Source organism: Sus scrofa, chromosome 9 (assembly GCF_000003025.6).
Source record: "Sus scrofa isolate TJ Tabasco breed Duroc chromosome 9, Sscrofa11.1, whole genome shotgun sequence".
Lineage (NCBI taxonomy): Eukaryota > Metazoa > Chordata > Mammalia > Artiodactyla > Suidae > Sus > Sus scrofa.
Genome location: NC_010451.4, coordinates 72,287,486 through 72,307,106, shown reverse-complemented (window position 1 = coordinate 72,307,106; position 19,621 = coordinate 72,287,486). Strand labels below are relative to the sequence as shown.

At 38.3% G+C, this 19,621-nt stretch overlaps 1 protein-coding gene across 3 annotated transcripts in view; it reads right to left on the bottom strand.

Annotated features, from left to right (window-relative positions):
• Nucleotides 1–19,621, bottom strand: part of ANKIB1 (ankyrin repeat and IBR domain containing 1) — a 143,961-nt gene that overhangs the window by 21,659 nt on the left and 102,681 nt on the right. For all 3 annotated transcript variants that reach the window (XM_003130136.4, XM_013979684.2, XM_005667593.3), the window contains exons 9-11: nucleotides 18,825–18,991; nucleotides 13,875–13,963; nucleotides 5,320–5,450 (exon numbers count right to left, since the gene is read on the bottom strand). In XM_003130136.4, the coding sequence (XP_003130184.2) occupies nucleotides 5,320–5,450; nucleotides 13,875–13,963; nucleotides 18,825–18,991 (387 nt within the window). The remainder of the gene's footprint in view (nucleotides 1–5,319; nucleotides 5,451–13,874; nucleotides 13,964–18,824; nucleotides 18,992–19,621) is intronic.

Genomic DNA, 19,621 nt, shown 5'->3' with positions numbered 1-19,621 from the left:
GACGCCAAAAATATGAGCATTCCAGTATGAAAACATATCCTTTTTCCCTTGTAAATGCTTATGGATTTTGAGTCGGAAAGATCTTCCCATTCTAAATCTATGTTTTCTCCTAGTACTTTTATAGTTTACTTTTTTTTTTGTCTTTTTGCTATTTCTTTGGGCCGCTCCCGTGGCACATGGAGGTTCCCAGGCTAGGGGTTGAATCAGAGCTGTAGCCCCCGGCCTACGCCAGAGCCACAGCAACGCGGGATCCGAGCCGCGTCTGCAACCTACACCACAGCTCACGGCCACGCGCCGGATCGTTAACCCACTGAGCAAGGGCAGGGACGGAACCCGCAACCTCATGGTTCCTAGTCGGATTCGTTAACCACTGCGCCACGACGGGAACTCCTATAGTTTACTTTTTTAATTAAAATTTTTAAGCTGTTCAGAATTTACCTGGGTATTCTGTACAAATTAAACTTATTTTTTTCCCGCACAGCTCCCGAGTTGTCTCAATACCATTTATTGAACAGTCCATGTTTCTCTACTGGTTGGAGATGCCTCCTTTACCGTATACTTATTTCCCATGTGTGTGTATTTTCTGGACTTGCTTTCTATTGTTTCATTGATCTGTAGATTCATGTACCAGCACCACGATGCTTTAATTACCGAGTCTTTATAATATGACCTACTCTTTGATAAGGTTAGTTCTTTACTATTCCTTTTCAGAGTTTCCTGGCTCTTCTTTGTTTTTCCATATGAACTTTTGAATTAGCTTATCTAGATGTAGAAATGAAACTTGTCAGTATTTTTTTTTCTTTTCATGGCCATACCCAGAGCATATGGAAGTTCTTGGGCCAGGGATTGAATCCAAGCTGTGGCAATGCTGGATCCTTAACCTAATGTGCTATAGCAGGAACTCCAAAACTTGTTGGTACTTTTGTTGAAACCTTTCTATCCAAGTACTTTGTTATCTTTCTATCTGTTTTGTCATCGTTTGTGTCCTACAGATGGGGTCTTCGTATTTTCTTCATTTAAGTCATATATTTCTTAAGTTTCTTTCTAGATAAATGAGGTCTTCTCTTTCAGTATATATTATTTCTGGATGTGTTGACATACAACATGGAGGCTGTTACTTTCTGCATATTACTTTTGTACTCTGCTATTTAATTGAATTTTTATTGTTTGTAGCAGTTTTTTAGTTGATTCTTGTGCGTTTCTAGGATACAATTATGCTGTCTATTAAAAAATGCAATTTTACTAACTCATTTCTAATTTTTGTACCCCCAACTTCTTTTCATTGTGTAATTAGGTTGACTGGTATCTCCAGTACAAAGTTTTTGTTTTTTTTTTTTGTCTTTTTTTTTTTGTCTGTTGTTGTTGTTGATGTTGTTGTTGCTGTTGTTGCTATTTCTTGGGCCGCTCCCGCGGCATATGGAGGTTCCCAGGCTAGAGGTCGAATCAGAGCTGCAGCCACCGGCCTACGCCAGAGCCACAGCAACGCGGGATCCGAGCCGCGTCTGCAACCTACACCACAGCTCACGGCAACGCCGGATCGTTAACCCACTGAGCAAGGGCAGGGATCGAACCCGCAACCTCATGGTTCCTAGTCGGATTCGTTAACCACTGCGCCACGACGGGAACTCCTCTCCAGTACAAAGTTAATAATATTTGTGATGGGAAGCATCTTTATGTTGTTCTCAATTTTAGTGAGAGTACCTCTAGTTTTCCCTAATAAGTATCATGCTAACTTTTGGACTAAGGTAGATTTATTTTTATTATACTAAAAGGAAGACTTTATCTATTCCTACTTCTTTGCCTATAAAGAGCGGCTGAGTTTTATCAAATGCCTTTTTAGCATCTATAGAAAATTTATATGTTTTTTCTTCTTATATCTACTAATGAGGTACAGTAATAGATTTTTAAATATCAAACCATTCCCATATTATTGAAATAAACTCCATGTGATCGATTACTCTTTTTTCCAGAACACTGTAAACCAGCTATAATAATAATAAAAAAAATTGTATGTAAAAAATTTTTTTTTCAATTGAGGTATAATATATGGTCAATGACTCTTCTAATGAATGCTGTTGAATTATATTTGCTAATATTTGTGTTTTTTCCCCTCTAATAGTTTATTTAGGATTCAGGCATTACTATTCATAATTAAGTCTGATCTATAGTTCTGGTTTAATTTTTATTATCAAGTGCTGGTATCAAGGTTTTACCTACTCAATTTATAACAATAATTTGGAAGTCTCCAGTTTTCTTTCCTTCCTTCCTTCTTTCTTTTTTTATTTTTTAAATCCCAGAAACAGTTTAAATCACATTGGAATTACATGTTCTTTAAAAAAAGAAAATTCTACTGTGAATCTTTCAGGGCCTATTGCTTTAAAGGAAAGATCAGTGAAAAACTTCTGTCTATTGAGACAGGTTTGTGGATATTTCTTGTAAGATTAGTTTTAATAAATTATATTTTCTTGGAAAATTAATCCATTTCAAATTCCAGTTCAAATTTATCTGCAAGAGGTAAGCAAAGTTATCTCTTATTATTTTAGTTTGCTTTGCTTATTGACTAGTCCCCTTATTTCTTATACTATATATTTGAACTCTCTCACCTCCACTTTTTTTTTTTTTTTTGTCTTTTTGTCCTTTTAGGGATGCACCAGTGGCATATGCAGGTTCCCAGGCTAGGGGTCGAATCAGAGCTGTAGTCGCAGGCCTACACCACAGCCACAGCAACATGGGGTCTGAGCCGCCTCTGCGACCTATACCACAGCTCACAGCGATGCCAGATCCTGAACCCACTGAGCAAGGCCAGGGGAAGAAACCTGCAACCTCGTGGTTCCTGGTCAGATTTGTTTCTGCAGTGTCATGATGGGAACTCCCACTTTTTTCTTATTGTATAAAAGTTTTGTGGTTTTTTTCCTTCAAAAAACCATTTTTTTGACTTATTTGTTGTATTGTTTTTCAGTCTGAACTCACTAATTTCAGCTTTAAAAAATTCTTCCTTTTGGTTTTCAAGTTTGTTTTTTTTAATTTCTTGGGTTATTTTTTAATTCACTCCTTATTTTGTATTGTTTTAGGTGAATAAGGCTATGCACATTTTTGAATTGCTTTAAATATAGCCCTCACATTCTGAAAAAGTATTTTCCTTATCTTAGTTTTCTAGAAATTCTTTAATGTCTTCATTCTGTTTTCTTACTCAAGAGCTGTTTGAGAGACTTAAAGTTTCCAAACGAAAGGGTCTTTTGAAACGTTATTATTCATTTTGATTTTATTCCATTCTGATCAGAGAATACTGATTATACCATTTTCTATTTTCTGGATTATTATTTAGGTTTTCTTTGATGATCAATGGTCAATTTTTTTTGGTGAATGTTCCATGGGTACTAGAAAAGTCTACCTTTTCAGGATACAGAGTTTGAATATACAGCAATCAGTATATCTTAGTAATTATGTCAAGTCTTATTTTCACTAATTTTTTCTCTACCTGGTATGTCATGCATTGAAAGCTGAATTAAAATCTCTGTCTTCATTTAGCCCTTCACAAATGTATTCACACAATAAACTGTGGACTTGTTTCAACAAGTTCTTTTTTTTTTTTTTGTCTTTTGCCTCTCTGCACCTGTGGCATATGGAGGTTCCCAGGCTGGGGTCCAATCGGAGCTGTAGCCTCAGGCCTACACCACAGCCACAGCAACTCGGGATCCGAGACATGTCTGCGACCTATACCACAGCTCATGGCAATGCTGGATCCTTAACTCAGTGAGCACGGCCAGGGATCGAACCTGCAACCTCATGGTTCCTAGTCAGATTCGTTTCCGCTGGGCCACAGAGGAACTCCTTGCAAGTTCTTCTGTTGCCTCATAAAAGCAAACTGTGTGCCTGATTTGGTGTGTTCTACTGACCTCTCAAAATCAGTGGCAAAACTTGCTAGAAAACAGCCACATTTTACATTCTATTATAAGAAAAAGAATGCAGAACCTTAATAATTTTTATTTTTTTAGTTGCAGCATACAGTTTTACAGTCAGATAAAAAATTACTATAAATTATTTAAAATGCGTAAGAATGCAAAATTTAAATAGTACCCTGAAAATTACCTAAAGGGAAATGAATAAAGATGATTTTTTTTTTTTTTTTGGTCTTTTTGCTATTTCTTGGGCCCATCCCGCGGCATATGGAGGTTCCCAGGCTAGGGGTCCAATTGGAGCTGTAGCCACCGGCCTACGCCAGAGCCACAGCAACGCAGGATCCGAGCCGCGTCTGCAACCTGCACCACAGCTCACGGCAATGTCAGATCGTTAACCCACTGAGCAAGGGCAGGGATCGAACCCGCAACCTCATGGTTCCTAGTCGGATTCGTTAACCACTGTGCCACGATGGGAACTCTGAATAAAGATAATTTTTAAAATGAATGCACTTTTTTTATAGGGCCAAATCTGTCATTCTTCTAAAATGCTTAACAATTTGATTCCAGAAAGTAAAAACTATCTACTGAGTCATAATCAACACTGCAGTATTAATAAAGGTACATTATGATTCATTCATGTGCCAGAGCATGGACTCAATTACAGGTGACCTGTTATCCCACCTTTACATAAAAAAACACCCTACAAGTATAAAAACATTCACTTTCTAAATGTCTTCTTTTGTCATATCAACTACTCTTACTCAAATTACTCTTATTCCTTTGTTCAATGCAAATACTTCAGATGGATAAGACTACATTTATATAGTATGTAAATAAATGTTTCTCTTGAATGCAACAGAAGCTTAAGCAAAATCTGTTTAAGAGAGATTACCTTGTATCTTAAGAGAGATTACCTTGTATCGTAAGAGAGATTATCTTGTATCATATTCATTTGCTCAATACATATCATCAACTATCTACATAGCTGGTAGGTGCCATGACCAAAATAAACATAATGTTGGATTCCACCTCTTTGTTTGTAGCCCAACTGCTAATACTGATGATCAACCTGTATTTTTTTTTTACATATTAGCGTGGTCTATATAAGACTGTCCAAGAAAAAAACTAACATGGATATGGGAGACAGGACTGAAAATAAACAAAATAATTTTGGCCTGACCAGCATTTTATTTAGAATGCTGTATACGGTTTTCTTCTTAGCAAATCATTATCACTGTCTCACTAAGATAATTCATTCATGTTAATTTATTATTCTGTTATTTAACAAATAATGGAGAATACAATCTCCTAGAATCCATCTGAAAGCCAACAATATTTTTATGCTTACAGCATCTTTTTCTTTGGACTCAATAAAAATAAGATTTTAATTGCAAAGCAGGTATAATGCTGTTTACCTTACCTTGGCACACTGCATGTGATTGCATCCCTCATTCTTCTGTATTGGAGACTTACAGTTAGCACAAGGCTTGGAGTTAGTTAACAACCAGAGACAATTGGCAGCATCCTCATAAGCTTCACTAACTCCCACAACTTTAGGATAGTAAGCAGAAATACAAAAATTAGTAATTTAGTGTACAATTTCAGGGGGAAAAAAACCAAGTCTTTTTTTTCAGGCTGCCTCTCAATTTTAAATATATTTATTTTCTTATTAGGGGCTACTGCAGTTTTTAAACTGCTTCATTCTGAATAGTATGATTACAGGATAAGAAGCTATACTCTAAAAGCTCTGTTTATGAAACCTGATTTAAAGATGATTTTTCCTTAAACTTGTACCCAAATAAACTGAGGAAGAAAAAAACCAAAGTTGAAAAAATAAAAAAAGGAGTTCCCGTTGTGGCGCAGTGGTTAACGAATCCGACTAGGAACCATGAGGTTGCGGGTTCGATCCCTGCCCTTGCTCAGTGGGTTAACAATCTGGCGTTGCCGTGAGCTGTGGTGTAGGTTGCAGACGCGGCTCGGATCCCGCATTGCTGTGGCTCTGGCGTAGGCCGGTGGCTGCAGCTCTGATTCGACCCCTAGCCTGGGAACCTCCATATGCCGCGGGAGCGGCCCAAAAAATAGCAACAACAACAACAAAAGGCAAAAGACAAAAAGACAAAAAAAAAAAAAAAAAAAAAAAAAAAGAGAATATGCTAATTTCTGTTTAAAATTATTATCACATCAAAGAACATTATAGAAAGAATGGTTGCTTTAGATAACGGTTTTTTTTTTTTTTTTTTTTTTTTTTGTCTTTTTGCTATTTCTTGGGCCGCTCCTGCAGCATATGGAGGTTCCCAGGCTAGAGGTCGAATCAGAGCTGTAGCCACCGGTCTATGCCAGAGCCACAGCAACGCGGGATCCGAGCCGAGTCTGCAACCTACGCACAGCTCACGGCAACACCGGATCCTTAACCCACTGAGCAAGAGCAGGGATCGAACCTGCAACCTCATGGTTCCTAGTCGGATTCGTTAACCACTGCGCCAGACGGGAACTCCTAGATAATGTTTTTTTTTTTTTTTTTTGTCTTTTGTTGTTGTTGTTGTTGCTATTTCTTGGGCCGCTCCCGCGGCATATGGAGGTTCCCAGGCTAGGGGTTGAATCAGAGCTGTAGCCACCGGCCTACGCCAGAGCCACAGCAACATGGGATCCGAGCCGCGTCTGCGACCTACACCACAGCTCACGGCAACGCCAGATTGTTAACCCACTGAGCAAGGGCAGGGATCGAACCCGCAACCTCATGGTTCCTAGTCGGATTCGTTAACCACTGCGCCACGACGGGAACTCCTAGATAACGTTTTTTTAATTAAGTCAACTGCAAACATAAATACCAGAAACTCTTCATCACAGTAAAAAAACATGAAAATCATATTGAGAGATCAACATCTTTTTATCCATGATTATTTATGATAAACTCAAAATGAATCCAATGTGGCATGTCTAAAACTAAACTCATCATCTTTCCCAAATCAGCTCCTTTCTCTACCGCTTGTCCTGTAAATGAGATGATCATCTACCCAGACTCAGTCCAGGAAGAACAGGATCTTGGATACCCTCCTTCCCTCATCTACTGTGTCCCACTGGTTCAATCGTTCTCTTTCAGACCCATCTCCTCTCCATTCCTACTTCTCTTTGCTTTGGCTGGAATCTTCCACACCTTTTGCCTAGACAATTAAAACACAGAAACCAATTTCTCTCTCCAGCTCCTTCCCCCTCTCCCCGACAACCTACTCTACACTGCCTCTTTACAATGCTCTTTGAAAAATACCAATGTTTAAATCCTTTAGTTGTTCTTCGCTGACTCCAAGATAAAATCAAACTGCTTTAGCAAAGAATACAAAGCCCTTCATGATTTGGTCACTGACTACCTGATAAGATTCTCCCATTCTCTATCCCCACACTAACCTTATACTTCTCATCATCTTAAACTCCATTTATTCAACTTTAATTTGAGATCTGCAGTCTTAAGGGATGCCAAGGTTTTTAAAGACTCTAAATTTTGTTTTATATTCCATAGATATGCCCCATCTCCTATGGAGAGATTTAGGGGCTGGAGAGAATTGTAGATGCATAATTAAAAATCAAGTTTGTTTTCTAGCTTCAAGCACAACAGGGAAGCTCTACCTTTTCTTTGCTGAAAAGAGATGACTGAAAAATCCCTTTGGAATCCTTGAAAGTGGTCCATTCAATCAAGGCCCTCATATGTGACATTCTAGGAAGGGTGGGGTAAGGGGTTAACCCTACTGTTGAAAGCAGGGGAGAAATCAGAATCTCTTGAGTTTCGAAGTTTAAAAGAATATGTTACTCAGTCCTCAGACAGAAATCCCTGGAGAGGGAAGTGGACAAAGGTTTGGGCCGACTGACTCTTGAAAGTGGCTCCGCATATGAACTGGAAGAGCTGAGCACCAGCAGGAGACCTTTGATGGAGCCTAGACGTGGGGGAGTGGGAGAGGAGATGGCACCATCTTGCTTCAAGGAACCTTGGGTGCCTATCCATTGAAGTATGTGTCAACAACAGAATAGCTACTGGTAGACTGGAAAGCATGGGTTTTCAATTCCACGTGACAGAGAAACAAGAGCAGCAAGGAACTGCTCAGACTCCACTCCGTTTCCAAACCCACTTGGCAGAAGATGGTTTGATTAGGGTGTTAGTGCAGAGAATTCTCATAATTTGGTGGAGACAGGAGTTTCAGAATGAACTTACTATACACCTGATGGCTATCAGGTCAACCACGGAGGTATTGCTATAAAACCTAATAGCTAAGTACAATGTCTAATTTTTGTTTAAAAGTAGTGGTCTTTCTCCTCCCTTCAGAATCAACATTATTTTTAGCTCAGAGGCTCCAACATATTCTTATGACCTTTATTGTCCATTGTTATAATAAATAAAGGACAAAGCCATTAAAACAAAGCAGCTGTGTGGCCTGCAACATAACAATTTTTTTTCTTCCATCCTTGGAGAGAATGCTAGTTTCTGACTGTATTCTAGAGGATTTTATTTCATGTTGCCGGAAGTAGCTAACTACTAGTACAACAAAACCTGTGTTCAGAAAAATGTCTTGACTTACAAGTGCTCTGAACATGCTCGTTTCATAACCTGCCCTTTGTACATAATTTTTTCAATATCTGCAAAACCCAAACTCCCTTCAATCTAGCTGGTGAGTCTTCTTAACCCGTACTGACTTCCAAACTCTTCCCCTGTACTTCAGCTACATGTCTAATATACCTTGCTCTTCTTTCCATAATAATCTAGTCCCTTTGTAAGAAAAACTAACTTCATTTAATCAAGCATTACAGTATAACAATCTAAGATCTATTAGTAGAATCAACGTGTATGCAAGTAAAGACGAAGTTGCTTTTAAAGACTGAATTTTTTTTTTTTTTTTTTTTGTCTTTTGTCTTTTTAGGCCCACACCTGCAGCATATGGAGGTTCCCAGGCTAGGGGTCTAATCGGAGCTGGAGCTGCCGGCCTATGCCACAGCCACAGCAATGCCAGATCCAAGCCGTGTCTGCAATCTACACCACAGCTCAAGGCAATGCCAGATCCTTAACCCACTGAGTGAGGCCAGGGATTGAACCTACAACGTCATGGTTCCTAGTTGGATTCATTTCTGCTGTACCATGAAGGGAACTCTGAAGACTGAACTCTTAAAAAGACTATTTGAATTTCATTCAGTAACCACTATTGAGTAGGTACTGTGAAAAAATTGGCCTTAAGACTTTATAAAGTAATTGTCATTTCACGGAAAATATAGTCATTCCTGTTTCTTGCTGTGATTAGCTACAATAGAGGCAGTGTCAGTACTGAAAAACAGTATTTCAACCCATCTATGGAATTAATTCTTTGAATTGAGCTCAGTATATTTTCTAATATCTTATCTCATTAATTAGATTTTGTCACTCTTTTTTAAGTCTCATAATTCAAAGACTTTGGAAAACTAGGGTTGAGGGAGAAAATGATCTCAAGAATCTACGAGTTTGGTTGAAAATTCTTATGCCAAAGATATGGGACCATGATGATCCAAATTAATATGTAAATGCAATGAAGCATTAAATCATACTCCTCTTTTTTTGAGTATTATTTTTATATATTTAAAGATGATTTTCTACTTAAGTATTATACTTGGCTTATCACTGCTTGCTGCAAGCCTTACCCTAAATTTCATAAACTTAAGTGGCCATTAATAGTCTCCTGGTCACCACCACCTTTTACTGTGGTAGATACACAGCACAGTGAGAAAACTCCCAGGTTTTTCTCAGCAATGAGGAATTTTCTCTGCAGTCTTGGCTTTGGCTCCCTCTGTGGGTGCCCTGGGTCTCTCACCTCCTACACAATTTTTCTAAAGTTCCTCCATCCTTCTGAAATAAAATCCCATTTGGGACTCTTTGGGGGTGATCTTCAGTTTGTAATAAGGTCTCCCTGGCCACCATACACTGTGTACACCATTCTCTAGTTCTTCAGTTTCTCTTCTCTCTTCATTTTATCAGAATCGTTATTTTATACCAAGATATTCTGTCATAGTCTCACCAACAATCTGTACTGGGGTCATTCTCGCTCTGCTTCCCTAATAAAAATTTGTGGGTATGGAAGGAATGATCCAATTTTACATTGGTAAGGGATAACTAAAAATAACCACCTACTTCAAAATACTTGCTTTATATCTCAAATAAGATACTTTCGGCCACTTTCTGCTCAATAATTAAATAATAAACTACATTAATTACTTCTTGTGCTCTATTAACTCTTTTAGGCAAATGCTAAGTATACTTAGGTTAATAATTTAATAAAATGAGAAGTTATCTTCTCTATATACCTTTCCTCTCCCATCTGCATTGTCTCTGTTTTGTTCAAGACCTTGTATCTTCTCACCTGGACATTCTGAAGTTGTCTCAGAAAGAGTGCTCTTGGAGTTCCTGTTCTGGCTCAGAGGTAACGAATCTGACTAGGATCCATGAGGATGTGGGTTCGAGCCACGGCCCTGCTCAGTGGGTTAAGGATACAGCATTGACGTGAGCTGTGGTGTAGGTCACAGACACAGCTTAGATCTGGCACTGCTATGGCTCTAGCATAGGCCAGCAGCTGTAGCTCTGATTCCACCCCTAGCCTGGGAACTTTCATATGCCACAGGTGCAGCCTTTAAAAAACAAAACAAAACAGTGTTCTTATCTAGAATCTCAATAGTCCCTAATTCATCATCCACACTTATGCTTGAGTAATCTTTCTAAGCATACATCTTCAGTTATCAATTTCCTTCTCAAAACTCCTTTGTGATGTCTCAGGATAAAGTCAGACCTCTCAGCATTATATATAACCCCCACCCCTGCATGTGCTCTCATCTCTTTGCACTTTGCACTGGATTATCTGCAGTCTTTGAATATGTCATGCTATTTCACATTCCTACTTCACTGTAAGCCTAGAATGCCCTCCCTACTCTGTTCCTTGTGAAGAACACCTATCAACTTTCTTTTCTTTTTTTGGCTGTGTCCATAGCATATGGAAGTCCTTGGGCCAGGGACTGAACTCATGTGGTGACTTTAGCCACTGCAGTGACAATGCCAGATCCCTAACCTGCTACACCACGAGGGAAATCCTCTATTAGCTTTCAAGACATGGCATAAATATCAGTTATTTTAAAAGCTTCCCCTAACGCTCTCCTAGAGATAACTGATCTCCTTCTCTGTCCCTCCCCTTTTCACAATGTACCACAGGAACACTGTTTTCTCATAGCATTTATAATATTTATTTTTCTGAGTTTTGTACATAGCTGTTCCCATTTCTAAAATGTAAACTTCAAGACTATAGAGGGCAACTTACTTCTGTATTCCAACATAAAACAGCACTCAGTAAATGTTAAAGACAAAATGAAGACACCATTTTATTTTTTTGCTTTTTTTAGGGCTGCACCCACAGCATATGGAGGTTCCCAGACCAGGGGTTGAACTGGAGCAACAGCTGCCAGCCTACGCCAGAGCCAAAGCAATGCCACGTCTGTGACCTACACCACAGCTCATGGCAATGCTAGATCCTTAAGCCACTGAGTGAGGCCAGGGATCGAACCTTCAACTTCGTGGTTCCTAGTTGGATTCATTTCAGCTGTACCATGACAGGAAATCTGAAGACACCATTTTAAAGCAACAAGTTATTCCTAAATTTTCTCAGCATCTGTTCTGGGTTGCAGACAAGCACTTCTAGAATCCCACCAGACATCTCACCTTATGAACCGCAAGTACCTCAAGTGCAAAATGCCCACAACAAAACTCATTATTTTCCCCTGAAAGTTACTCCTTTATATGATTTTTCTAAGTTGACCAATGATATCATGATCTAACCTCTGACCCAAACTAAAAATTCACCTCTCTACTTCTGGTCTATCTCTCCTTTAGCTTACCCTTCCTAGTCATCAGTTATCTTGATAAAAACATCTCTGACAATGCCACTTCCCTATTCAAAAAATGCATTTCCTGGCTTACTTTGTTAATAGGATAGATTCAGACCATTTGACAAGAACCCTCACAATCTGGCAACCCCTACCTCTCCAATCTCATCTCTTGCAAGGTTCTCCCATGAACCTTGATTTTAAACCACAGAATATATAACGAAATGTAGATAGGTGGGCAGTAGCAAGCCTTCTCTAATACAGATATTTCTAGGTGTCAGAAACAGGAAAGAAAGAAAAGTCCAATTGTCCTGTTATGTTTACAGGTGTTGCAGGGAAATGGAATTAATCTCTTTATAGAGTAGGGAATGGGGTGGGCATCCAGAGAGCAATGGCAAGCTCTACCTGGCATTCGAGAGAGACAATGAACCTGGAAACAAGAATAGTTTATATAAATCTTTTTGATTGGGGAAGCAAGTACTCAAAAAAAAAAAATATATATATATATATATATATATATATATTTTTGTCTTTAGTCTTTTTGCCTTTTCTAGGGCCGCTCCCATGGCATATGGAGGGTCCCAGGCTAGGGGTCTAATTGGAGCTGTAGCCGCCAGCCTATGCCAGAGTCACAGCAATGCCAGATTGAGCCATGTCTTTGACCTACACCACAGCTCATGGCAATGCCGGATCCTTAACCTACTGAGCAAGGCCAGGGATCGAACCCGCAACCCATGGTTCCTAGTCGGATTTGTAAACCACTGAGCCATGACGGGAACTCCATCAAAAAATATTTGTTGACTGAATGATGAATGTATAGGACAGAAATAATTAATCAGACCTCACTATAAAATAGCATAAGATTATGCAGTTTCCTTTGTTCTTGTTTAAAGGACATAAGCCTTCTCATCATGTGAGTGGGATCACCCTTACCGTCCATTAATATACTGGTGTTCTGTTTTACATAGTAGTCTCTTTTCTGTGGATCCAAATAACCCTGAGGCAGTGCACAAAATGAATCTCATGAATATAAAATGCTGAGAACAAGCTCTCAGGCAATGCTATATTGGCCAATATAAGTCTAGAGGATCTCACAGCGGTCAGCCAGTCTCTCCCACGGTCACTTCAGCTGCTGACAAAACCTACCATAGCTCTGCCTCTGCACATATTCTAAAACTCGAGTCACAGCTTGCTGCTGTGAGGAAGGTTCCTTAACACCCTTGTCCCCAACCTGAAGTTAGTTGTTACTGTTCCTGTACTCTCATCTCTACCCAACTATGTTAGTTTCCATCTGACTGCTTCCCTTCTAGCCTCTGCACTTTTTGAGGGCTGGCATCATCTTTATGATGTGCTTTGCTTATAGTAAGTGCAGATGAACTGTATGAATTCTTAAGCCTGTTTTGCAATACCTCAAACTAACTCCATTATTTAAAAAGTTAAAAACACCAAATTACTTTTCATTTATATTAATCTGAAAGCAAACAGCTGTCATAAAATATTTCAGGGGGTAAGAAATTACTGCAAAGCAGATGTATTTACTTGTTAAATATAGGAATTGTTACTAGGAAAGCTAATGCAAACTCATTCTGTTTGCCCTGTCACTCAATCCAGTCTGTTCCTCATCTGCACCATGGGATAACCAGCATCGATCTCATTGCATTTCTGTAAGGCTTAAGAGAGATAATACATTTACAGACATCTCAATAAAAATTACAGACATGACATTTTTATATAAATAAATCTACAGAATCATATAACAACAAGAAATTAACTTGCCTTATTCTCCACTGGAGGCTTCTAGGGAAATAAGAAAAAGCTATTTCGCCCGCCCTGGATAAAAGGCAAGTGCTGTAGGTAAGGAAGCTAAATGTGACCCCTGTTACCTTGCTTATCTGAGTCCCAATCAGTCCATTAGAAACATAGAGGCCGACTATGCTTTTCCTGCTGGAATCTCCAAAAAGATGTTGGTTAGAGGGGCTAAAAAGGGGATCTCTTGCATTAACAAACTTGAAAACTTTAAAAGTAAAACTCTAAGAAACAGAACCACATTATCTTCTGAATGCTCTTAAAAAATATGTAGTTATCTAAAATTCCTCTTACGTTCTTCTGGTTTCATTTCAGTTATTTTTTGTAGCCAGTTTTTCCATGTTTGGCAGTCACAAGGCTCATGGGCTTCACCAAGGCACTCCCTAAAGAGGAAAACATGGAAAAGGCAATTTAAAAATAACCTTCATCAATGTCAAGGTAAAAGAACAGGTGGGAAGTATTGCTTCAAATGTAACATTGAGAACACTGAGGCACAGTAACTACTGAAAGGAACTGGAAGCCTGATTCTAAAACTTGATATCACTAGGCTAGATTTTTCCCACATGTCCAGTACATTTACTCACACATTTTAAAAAGTTCCAAAAGATGGGGAGTTCCTGTCGTGGTACAGCGGAAACGAATCCGACTAGGAACCATGAGGTTGCAGGTTTGATCCCTGGCCTTGCTCAGTGGGTTCAGGATCTGGCGTTGCTGTGAGCTGTGGTATAGGTCACAGACGAGGCTTGGATCTGGAGTTGCTGTGTAGGCCAGTGGCTACAGTTCTGATTAGACCCCTATCCTGGCAACCTCCATATGAGGCGGGTACGACCCTAAAAGGACAAAAAGACAATAAAGAAAAAAGTTCTAAAAGATTAACTAATATTTATAATTTAGTCTCTCATGCCTTGGGAACTGCAAAATATTTTTATCAATTAGGTTCTGTCTCACTAATACTGTAAATTCTAACAACTCAAAGTGTGTTCTGCTGGCTAGTAACATGGCCATTACTCAGGGGATTGTTAAACATGCTGAAGAGCAGGCCTCATGAGGCTTACTGGTTGCATTTTATCAAAATCACCACATGGCCTTCTGCATTTTGAAGTTTGAGAAACACTGTTTTTATATCACATTCTTGTCATTATTTTTACTTCTGAATCCCCAAGTAACAGCAGTGGCAGTCTAATTTACGTTCAATGTGATAAATCCCAATATTCTGTTTCATTGGAATTTGGGAGATGATTTAAATAATTAAAACCACGTCGACTTATCATCTGTTAATTCAATTATATATTCTTTCTGTAAGTATATAAAAGTCAAACATTAAAAATGACATAGAATCTTTACAAACTGTTTAATTCAATATATATTACATAGTACAAAGCTAATCATTCTAGTAAGTAACAAAATACTTTGTGCAAGGAAAAATTCAATCTATGGGTACCATCATCAACACCATCTCCAGTGTCTTTTTTTTTTTTTTTTTTTTTATAAGAAGTTTTTTTTTTTGAGGGGGTAGGTGGGTGCTATGTCCATGGCATGCTGAAGTTCCTAGGCCAGGGATCAAACCCAAGCCACAGCAGTGACAACACCAAGTCCTTAACCACTAGGCCACTGGGGAACTCCGCCAGTGTCATTTTAAACAAAGATTGTATATACAAAGTTCATGTTTGTTAAGAAGATATGCCCATGTTTGTTAAGAAGATATGCCAACCGATAGGTAGAGTCTTACTATGAGGCGACATTTCACTGTATTATAACTGTATCAATTCTACTTCATACTCATTAGGATGGCTGCTATTTTTAAAAAAAACAACAAGAAATAACAAGTATTAGAAAGGATATGGAAAAACTGGAACCCTTGTGCATTGCTGATAGGAATGTAAAATGATGCAGCTCTTATGGAAAACACTTTGGTAGCTCCTCAAATAGTTTCAACAGAACTGAAAACAAGGCCTCAAACTTTTATGCCAATGTTCATAACGGCGTTATTTGCAATAGTCAAAAAGATGGGAACAACAGAAATATTCACTAACATATGAATGGATCAACAAAATGTGGTATATATGCACAATGGAATATTAGCCATTAAAAGGAATGGCCTTCTGATATGCTATATAACATGTATGAGCCTTGAAGATGTTATGCTAAGTGAAATAAGCTGACACAAAAGGACAAATATTGTATGACTCCACTTATAAAATATCTAGATTGGGGAAATTCAGGAAGATATAAAGAATGATGGTTAGGAGCAGCCTGAATTAGGGAGGGAGGATGGGGAATTACTGCTTAATGGTGGTAGAGTTTTTGTTTGGGATGACGAAAATGTTCTAAAATGGATAGGGGTGATAGTTGCATGACACTGCAAATGTACTTAACATCATTGAACTGTACACCTAAAAAACCACTAATTACCTTGAAGGAATAACATAATTTTCTTAAATTTCTGATTTATTACCAAATGTGGTATTTGGGAAATCTTTTCCATAACTGTGGTTTTATATGGCTCCTTAGTAATTTAGTGATAATTTAACAGTCATTACAAAATACTGGGCTGATTAAAGTGAAGTAGACATATTAAGTATTTATCACTTTAGTACATATTAACATCAACTCTGCTCTCCTAAAAGGTAGGGGATAGCTGCGATAACTGTTAATTTTAATCCAGCACATACACTAGAGTGAGAAATCTGCCACAGATCTAAAAGCAGTGTTTCCACTGGTGCCTGAGAACATGTGTAAAGAATACAAAACTTTCATTTCTTATGACTCATCAAAAAAACCCAAACAAGCCTAAAAAATCAAAGTGCAAGAATTTTACATATCTGCAATATCTAAAATAAAGCAAATGAAAAGTCAATAAAATAAATTATTTTCCTTTTTAGGATTTTTTTCTCCCCTGGAGATTAGACAGCATATTCATTACTATTGTTATTTTTTTCCTGGTAGAATCAATATCAGTACGTCTGCCTCTGCTGTCAGAACATTTTCAGACAGAAAAAAAGAAAATAACACTGGGGGGAAAACAGCACTTTGTTTTCAAATAGAGTCTGAAAAAATATATGCCATTTCTTTCAAAGGCCATAATTGCTTATCAGTGTGCTTGGTTCTCTGAGGCTGTACTGCACTAGACAGCAACAGAAGGTTTCCTTTTCCAGAACTTCACAGAAGGACATGGGGAGGTACTTCCTCCGGAGCTGGCCTAATCAGCAGGATCACTTCTGAGTGTTATGACTGGTTGGCACATTTCTACAATTTCCAGTGCAATGCTAAGAGTGAGTATAACAAGGAGAAGCTAGAATAAAAACTGTAAATGAGAAAGAAGCTATGGGTTGCCATTTCTATTAAGTATCTTCGAAAACTAAGGCATCAGAGAAAAGCCTGAACTCCAAAGTACAGTAACAACAATGCCATCAGACATAACAGGTGACTGATAATCTGGATTATGCCAGGTGTAGGGAGAAATTATTCTGATAGAAAGAATTAAGATACTGGAATGTAGTGCAGAAACTGGAAAGCTAAATTCCTGAACAAAGTTTTAACCAAACCCAGACACCAATGACTGGTGGCAAGTATTCTGACAGACAAATTGCAATTATACAGGCCAGTCGGAGAAAACATTCTAGGTTGTTATTAAGGGCACAGAACTTGTTGGTAAACAAGTTACAATAGAAAGGGCTATCCTGTGATGGGAAGGAAAATGCCTACTCCCACATTCCCTCCTGACAATGAATATATTCAGTTACATCCCAGCAGATATCTCTTGGGGATGGCTCTCAACTGACTCTATCACATGTAATTCTTAAAAAGAAGAAACCGTTACTGGCATTTCTTGTGGTTTTTGCAATCATCTTTAGAGATTATTTGTGAGCTTTTGAAGGGAAGAAAAAAGCAAACCCAGAATCACATGCTTTTATTTTGTAAAGATCTCTCTTGCAAAGCTTCCTTTTGCATAAAGACTTTCCTTCTCTTGGAAACACTAGACAAGGGCAGCAGAATTCTATTTAGAATTCTCTCTTTTTTATTTTTTCTTAGAATTTCTGACTATAGGCAAAGCTTTTATACTATATGAATAAGAGTAGAAAGCTATGTAAAAACAGAGATTGCAAATTAATGTTTACAGAGGTGTAGCAGATAACGTAGGCTGGCCTACACCACAGTCACAGCTATGTAGAATCTGAGCCACAGCTTTGACCCACATCACAGCTCATGGCAACGCTGGTTCCTTAACCCACTGAGTGAGGCCAGGGATGGAACCCACATCCTCATGGCTACTAGTTGGGTTTGTACTGCTGAGCCACAATGGGAACTCTTAGAAACTCCTATTTTAAGAAAAACTGTTGTGCTGGCTTCGGCAGCACATATACTAAAATTGGAAAGATACAGAGAAGATTAGCATGGCCCCTGCGCAAGGATGACACGCAAATTCGTGAAGCGCTCCATATTTTTAAATGTGACAGTAACAGTGTAAAGAAAATAGTTTCTTAGGTATTTGTAACATACAAATTATATTAAAATGCTCTCTGGAGTTTAAAAAAAAAAGAAAAAATGTTAAACTCTAAACATTTTCTAATCTATGGTCAGTAACTTGGTATTAGAGTTCAAGTGCATAGACTCTAGCATTAAACAGAGCTGGGCTCTAATCCCATTTCTGCCATTTCCTAGCTGCATAACCTGAGAAAACCCCTCTGTGCCTGAATTTCCTTATCTGTAAAGTGGGTATAACAACAGCACTTCATTCCATCATTGTTAGGAGAATTAAATATTTGAAAATATTTGACAAGGTGGATGGCACACATCAAGCACACAATAAATGTAAACCATCACCACTCATTATACCTTTTTATTTTATTTTTTATTTTTTTTATCTTTTTGCCTTTTCCTGAGCCGCTCCCATGGCATATGGAGGTTCCCAGGCTAGGGGTCGCATCAGAGCTGTAGCTGCTGGCCTATGCCTGAGCCACAGCAACACGGGATCTGAGCTGCGTCTGCGACCCACACCACAGCTCACGGCAACGCCAGATCCTTAACCCACTGAGCAAGGTCAGGGATCGGATCCGCAACCTCATGGTTCCTAGTTGGATTCGTTAACCACTGCGCCACGACGGGAAATCCTCACTATACCTTTTAAAATAAATAATAATGACATCAAACATACCATTATATAAAGGCCCAGTCCAAAGTATAAAGCCTCTTTAAAAACTGTTGGAAAGGTGATCAAGCTATTCCAACTTGCATGTTACTGACCAGCAGAAGAGGTGTCCTTTTCCACAGTCCACAGCAGGAGCTCTCAGCAAGGGGAAGCTGAGTGTATCAGTCCCAGATGTGTTTGACCCTTGTTGTGTCAATCTGACTGCTCTTTCACAGCCTGGAGTAGGACACCATTTAATGGCAGGATTATTTTCAACAAAGGCCTGTTTAAACAGCAATAATAAAACGTAACAAAATATTTTAACTCTCAATACTAACACAGAGTATACCTCACATCAATTTACTTTAAAACAAACCAAAAAAGAGTAAAATATAAAACAAAGAATAGTCAGTCTTAATAGTACTGGAATGTATAAAACAATAGGAAGAAAAATGTGGCAACTGCCTTAGTAATGACATGATTTTTAAAATTTATGTTTTCTTTAATCTAACAACCAGGTAGATTGATGATTAAAGTAAAAATGCTACTATTTATACAGAAAAAGCGTAATTTGAAAATGTTTTCTCATATAATGTGCCATTTTTTTAATGGAAAATAATTCTAATAAATAGAATCTTATGATTATCAGTTGCAATAGAACAGTAAATTTCTAAATAGCACTCTAATAATACATAAAAATCAATATTATAAACACAGAATCACCATATGATCCAGCAATTTCACCTCTACATATATATCCCAAATAAATAAAAGCAGGAACTGCACAATACATAATGCCAGATACATAATGATAAATACTGTATGATTCTACTTGTACAAGATGCCTAGAATAGTCAAAAGCAGAAACAACACAAATGTCTGCAAATGGATGAATGGATAAAAGCAAAATGTG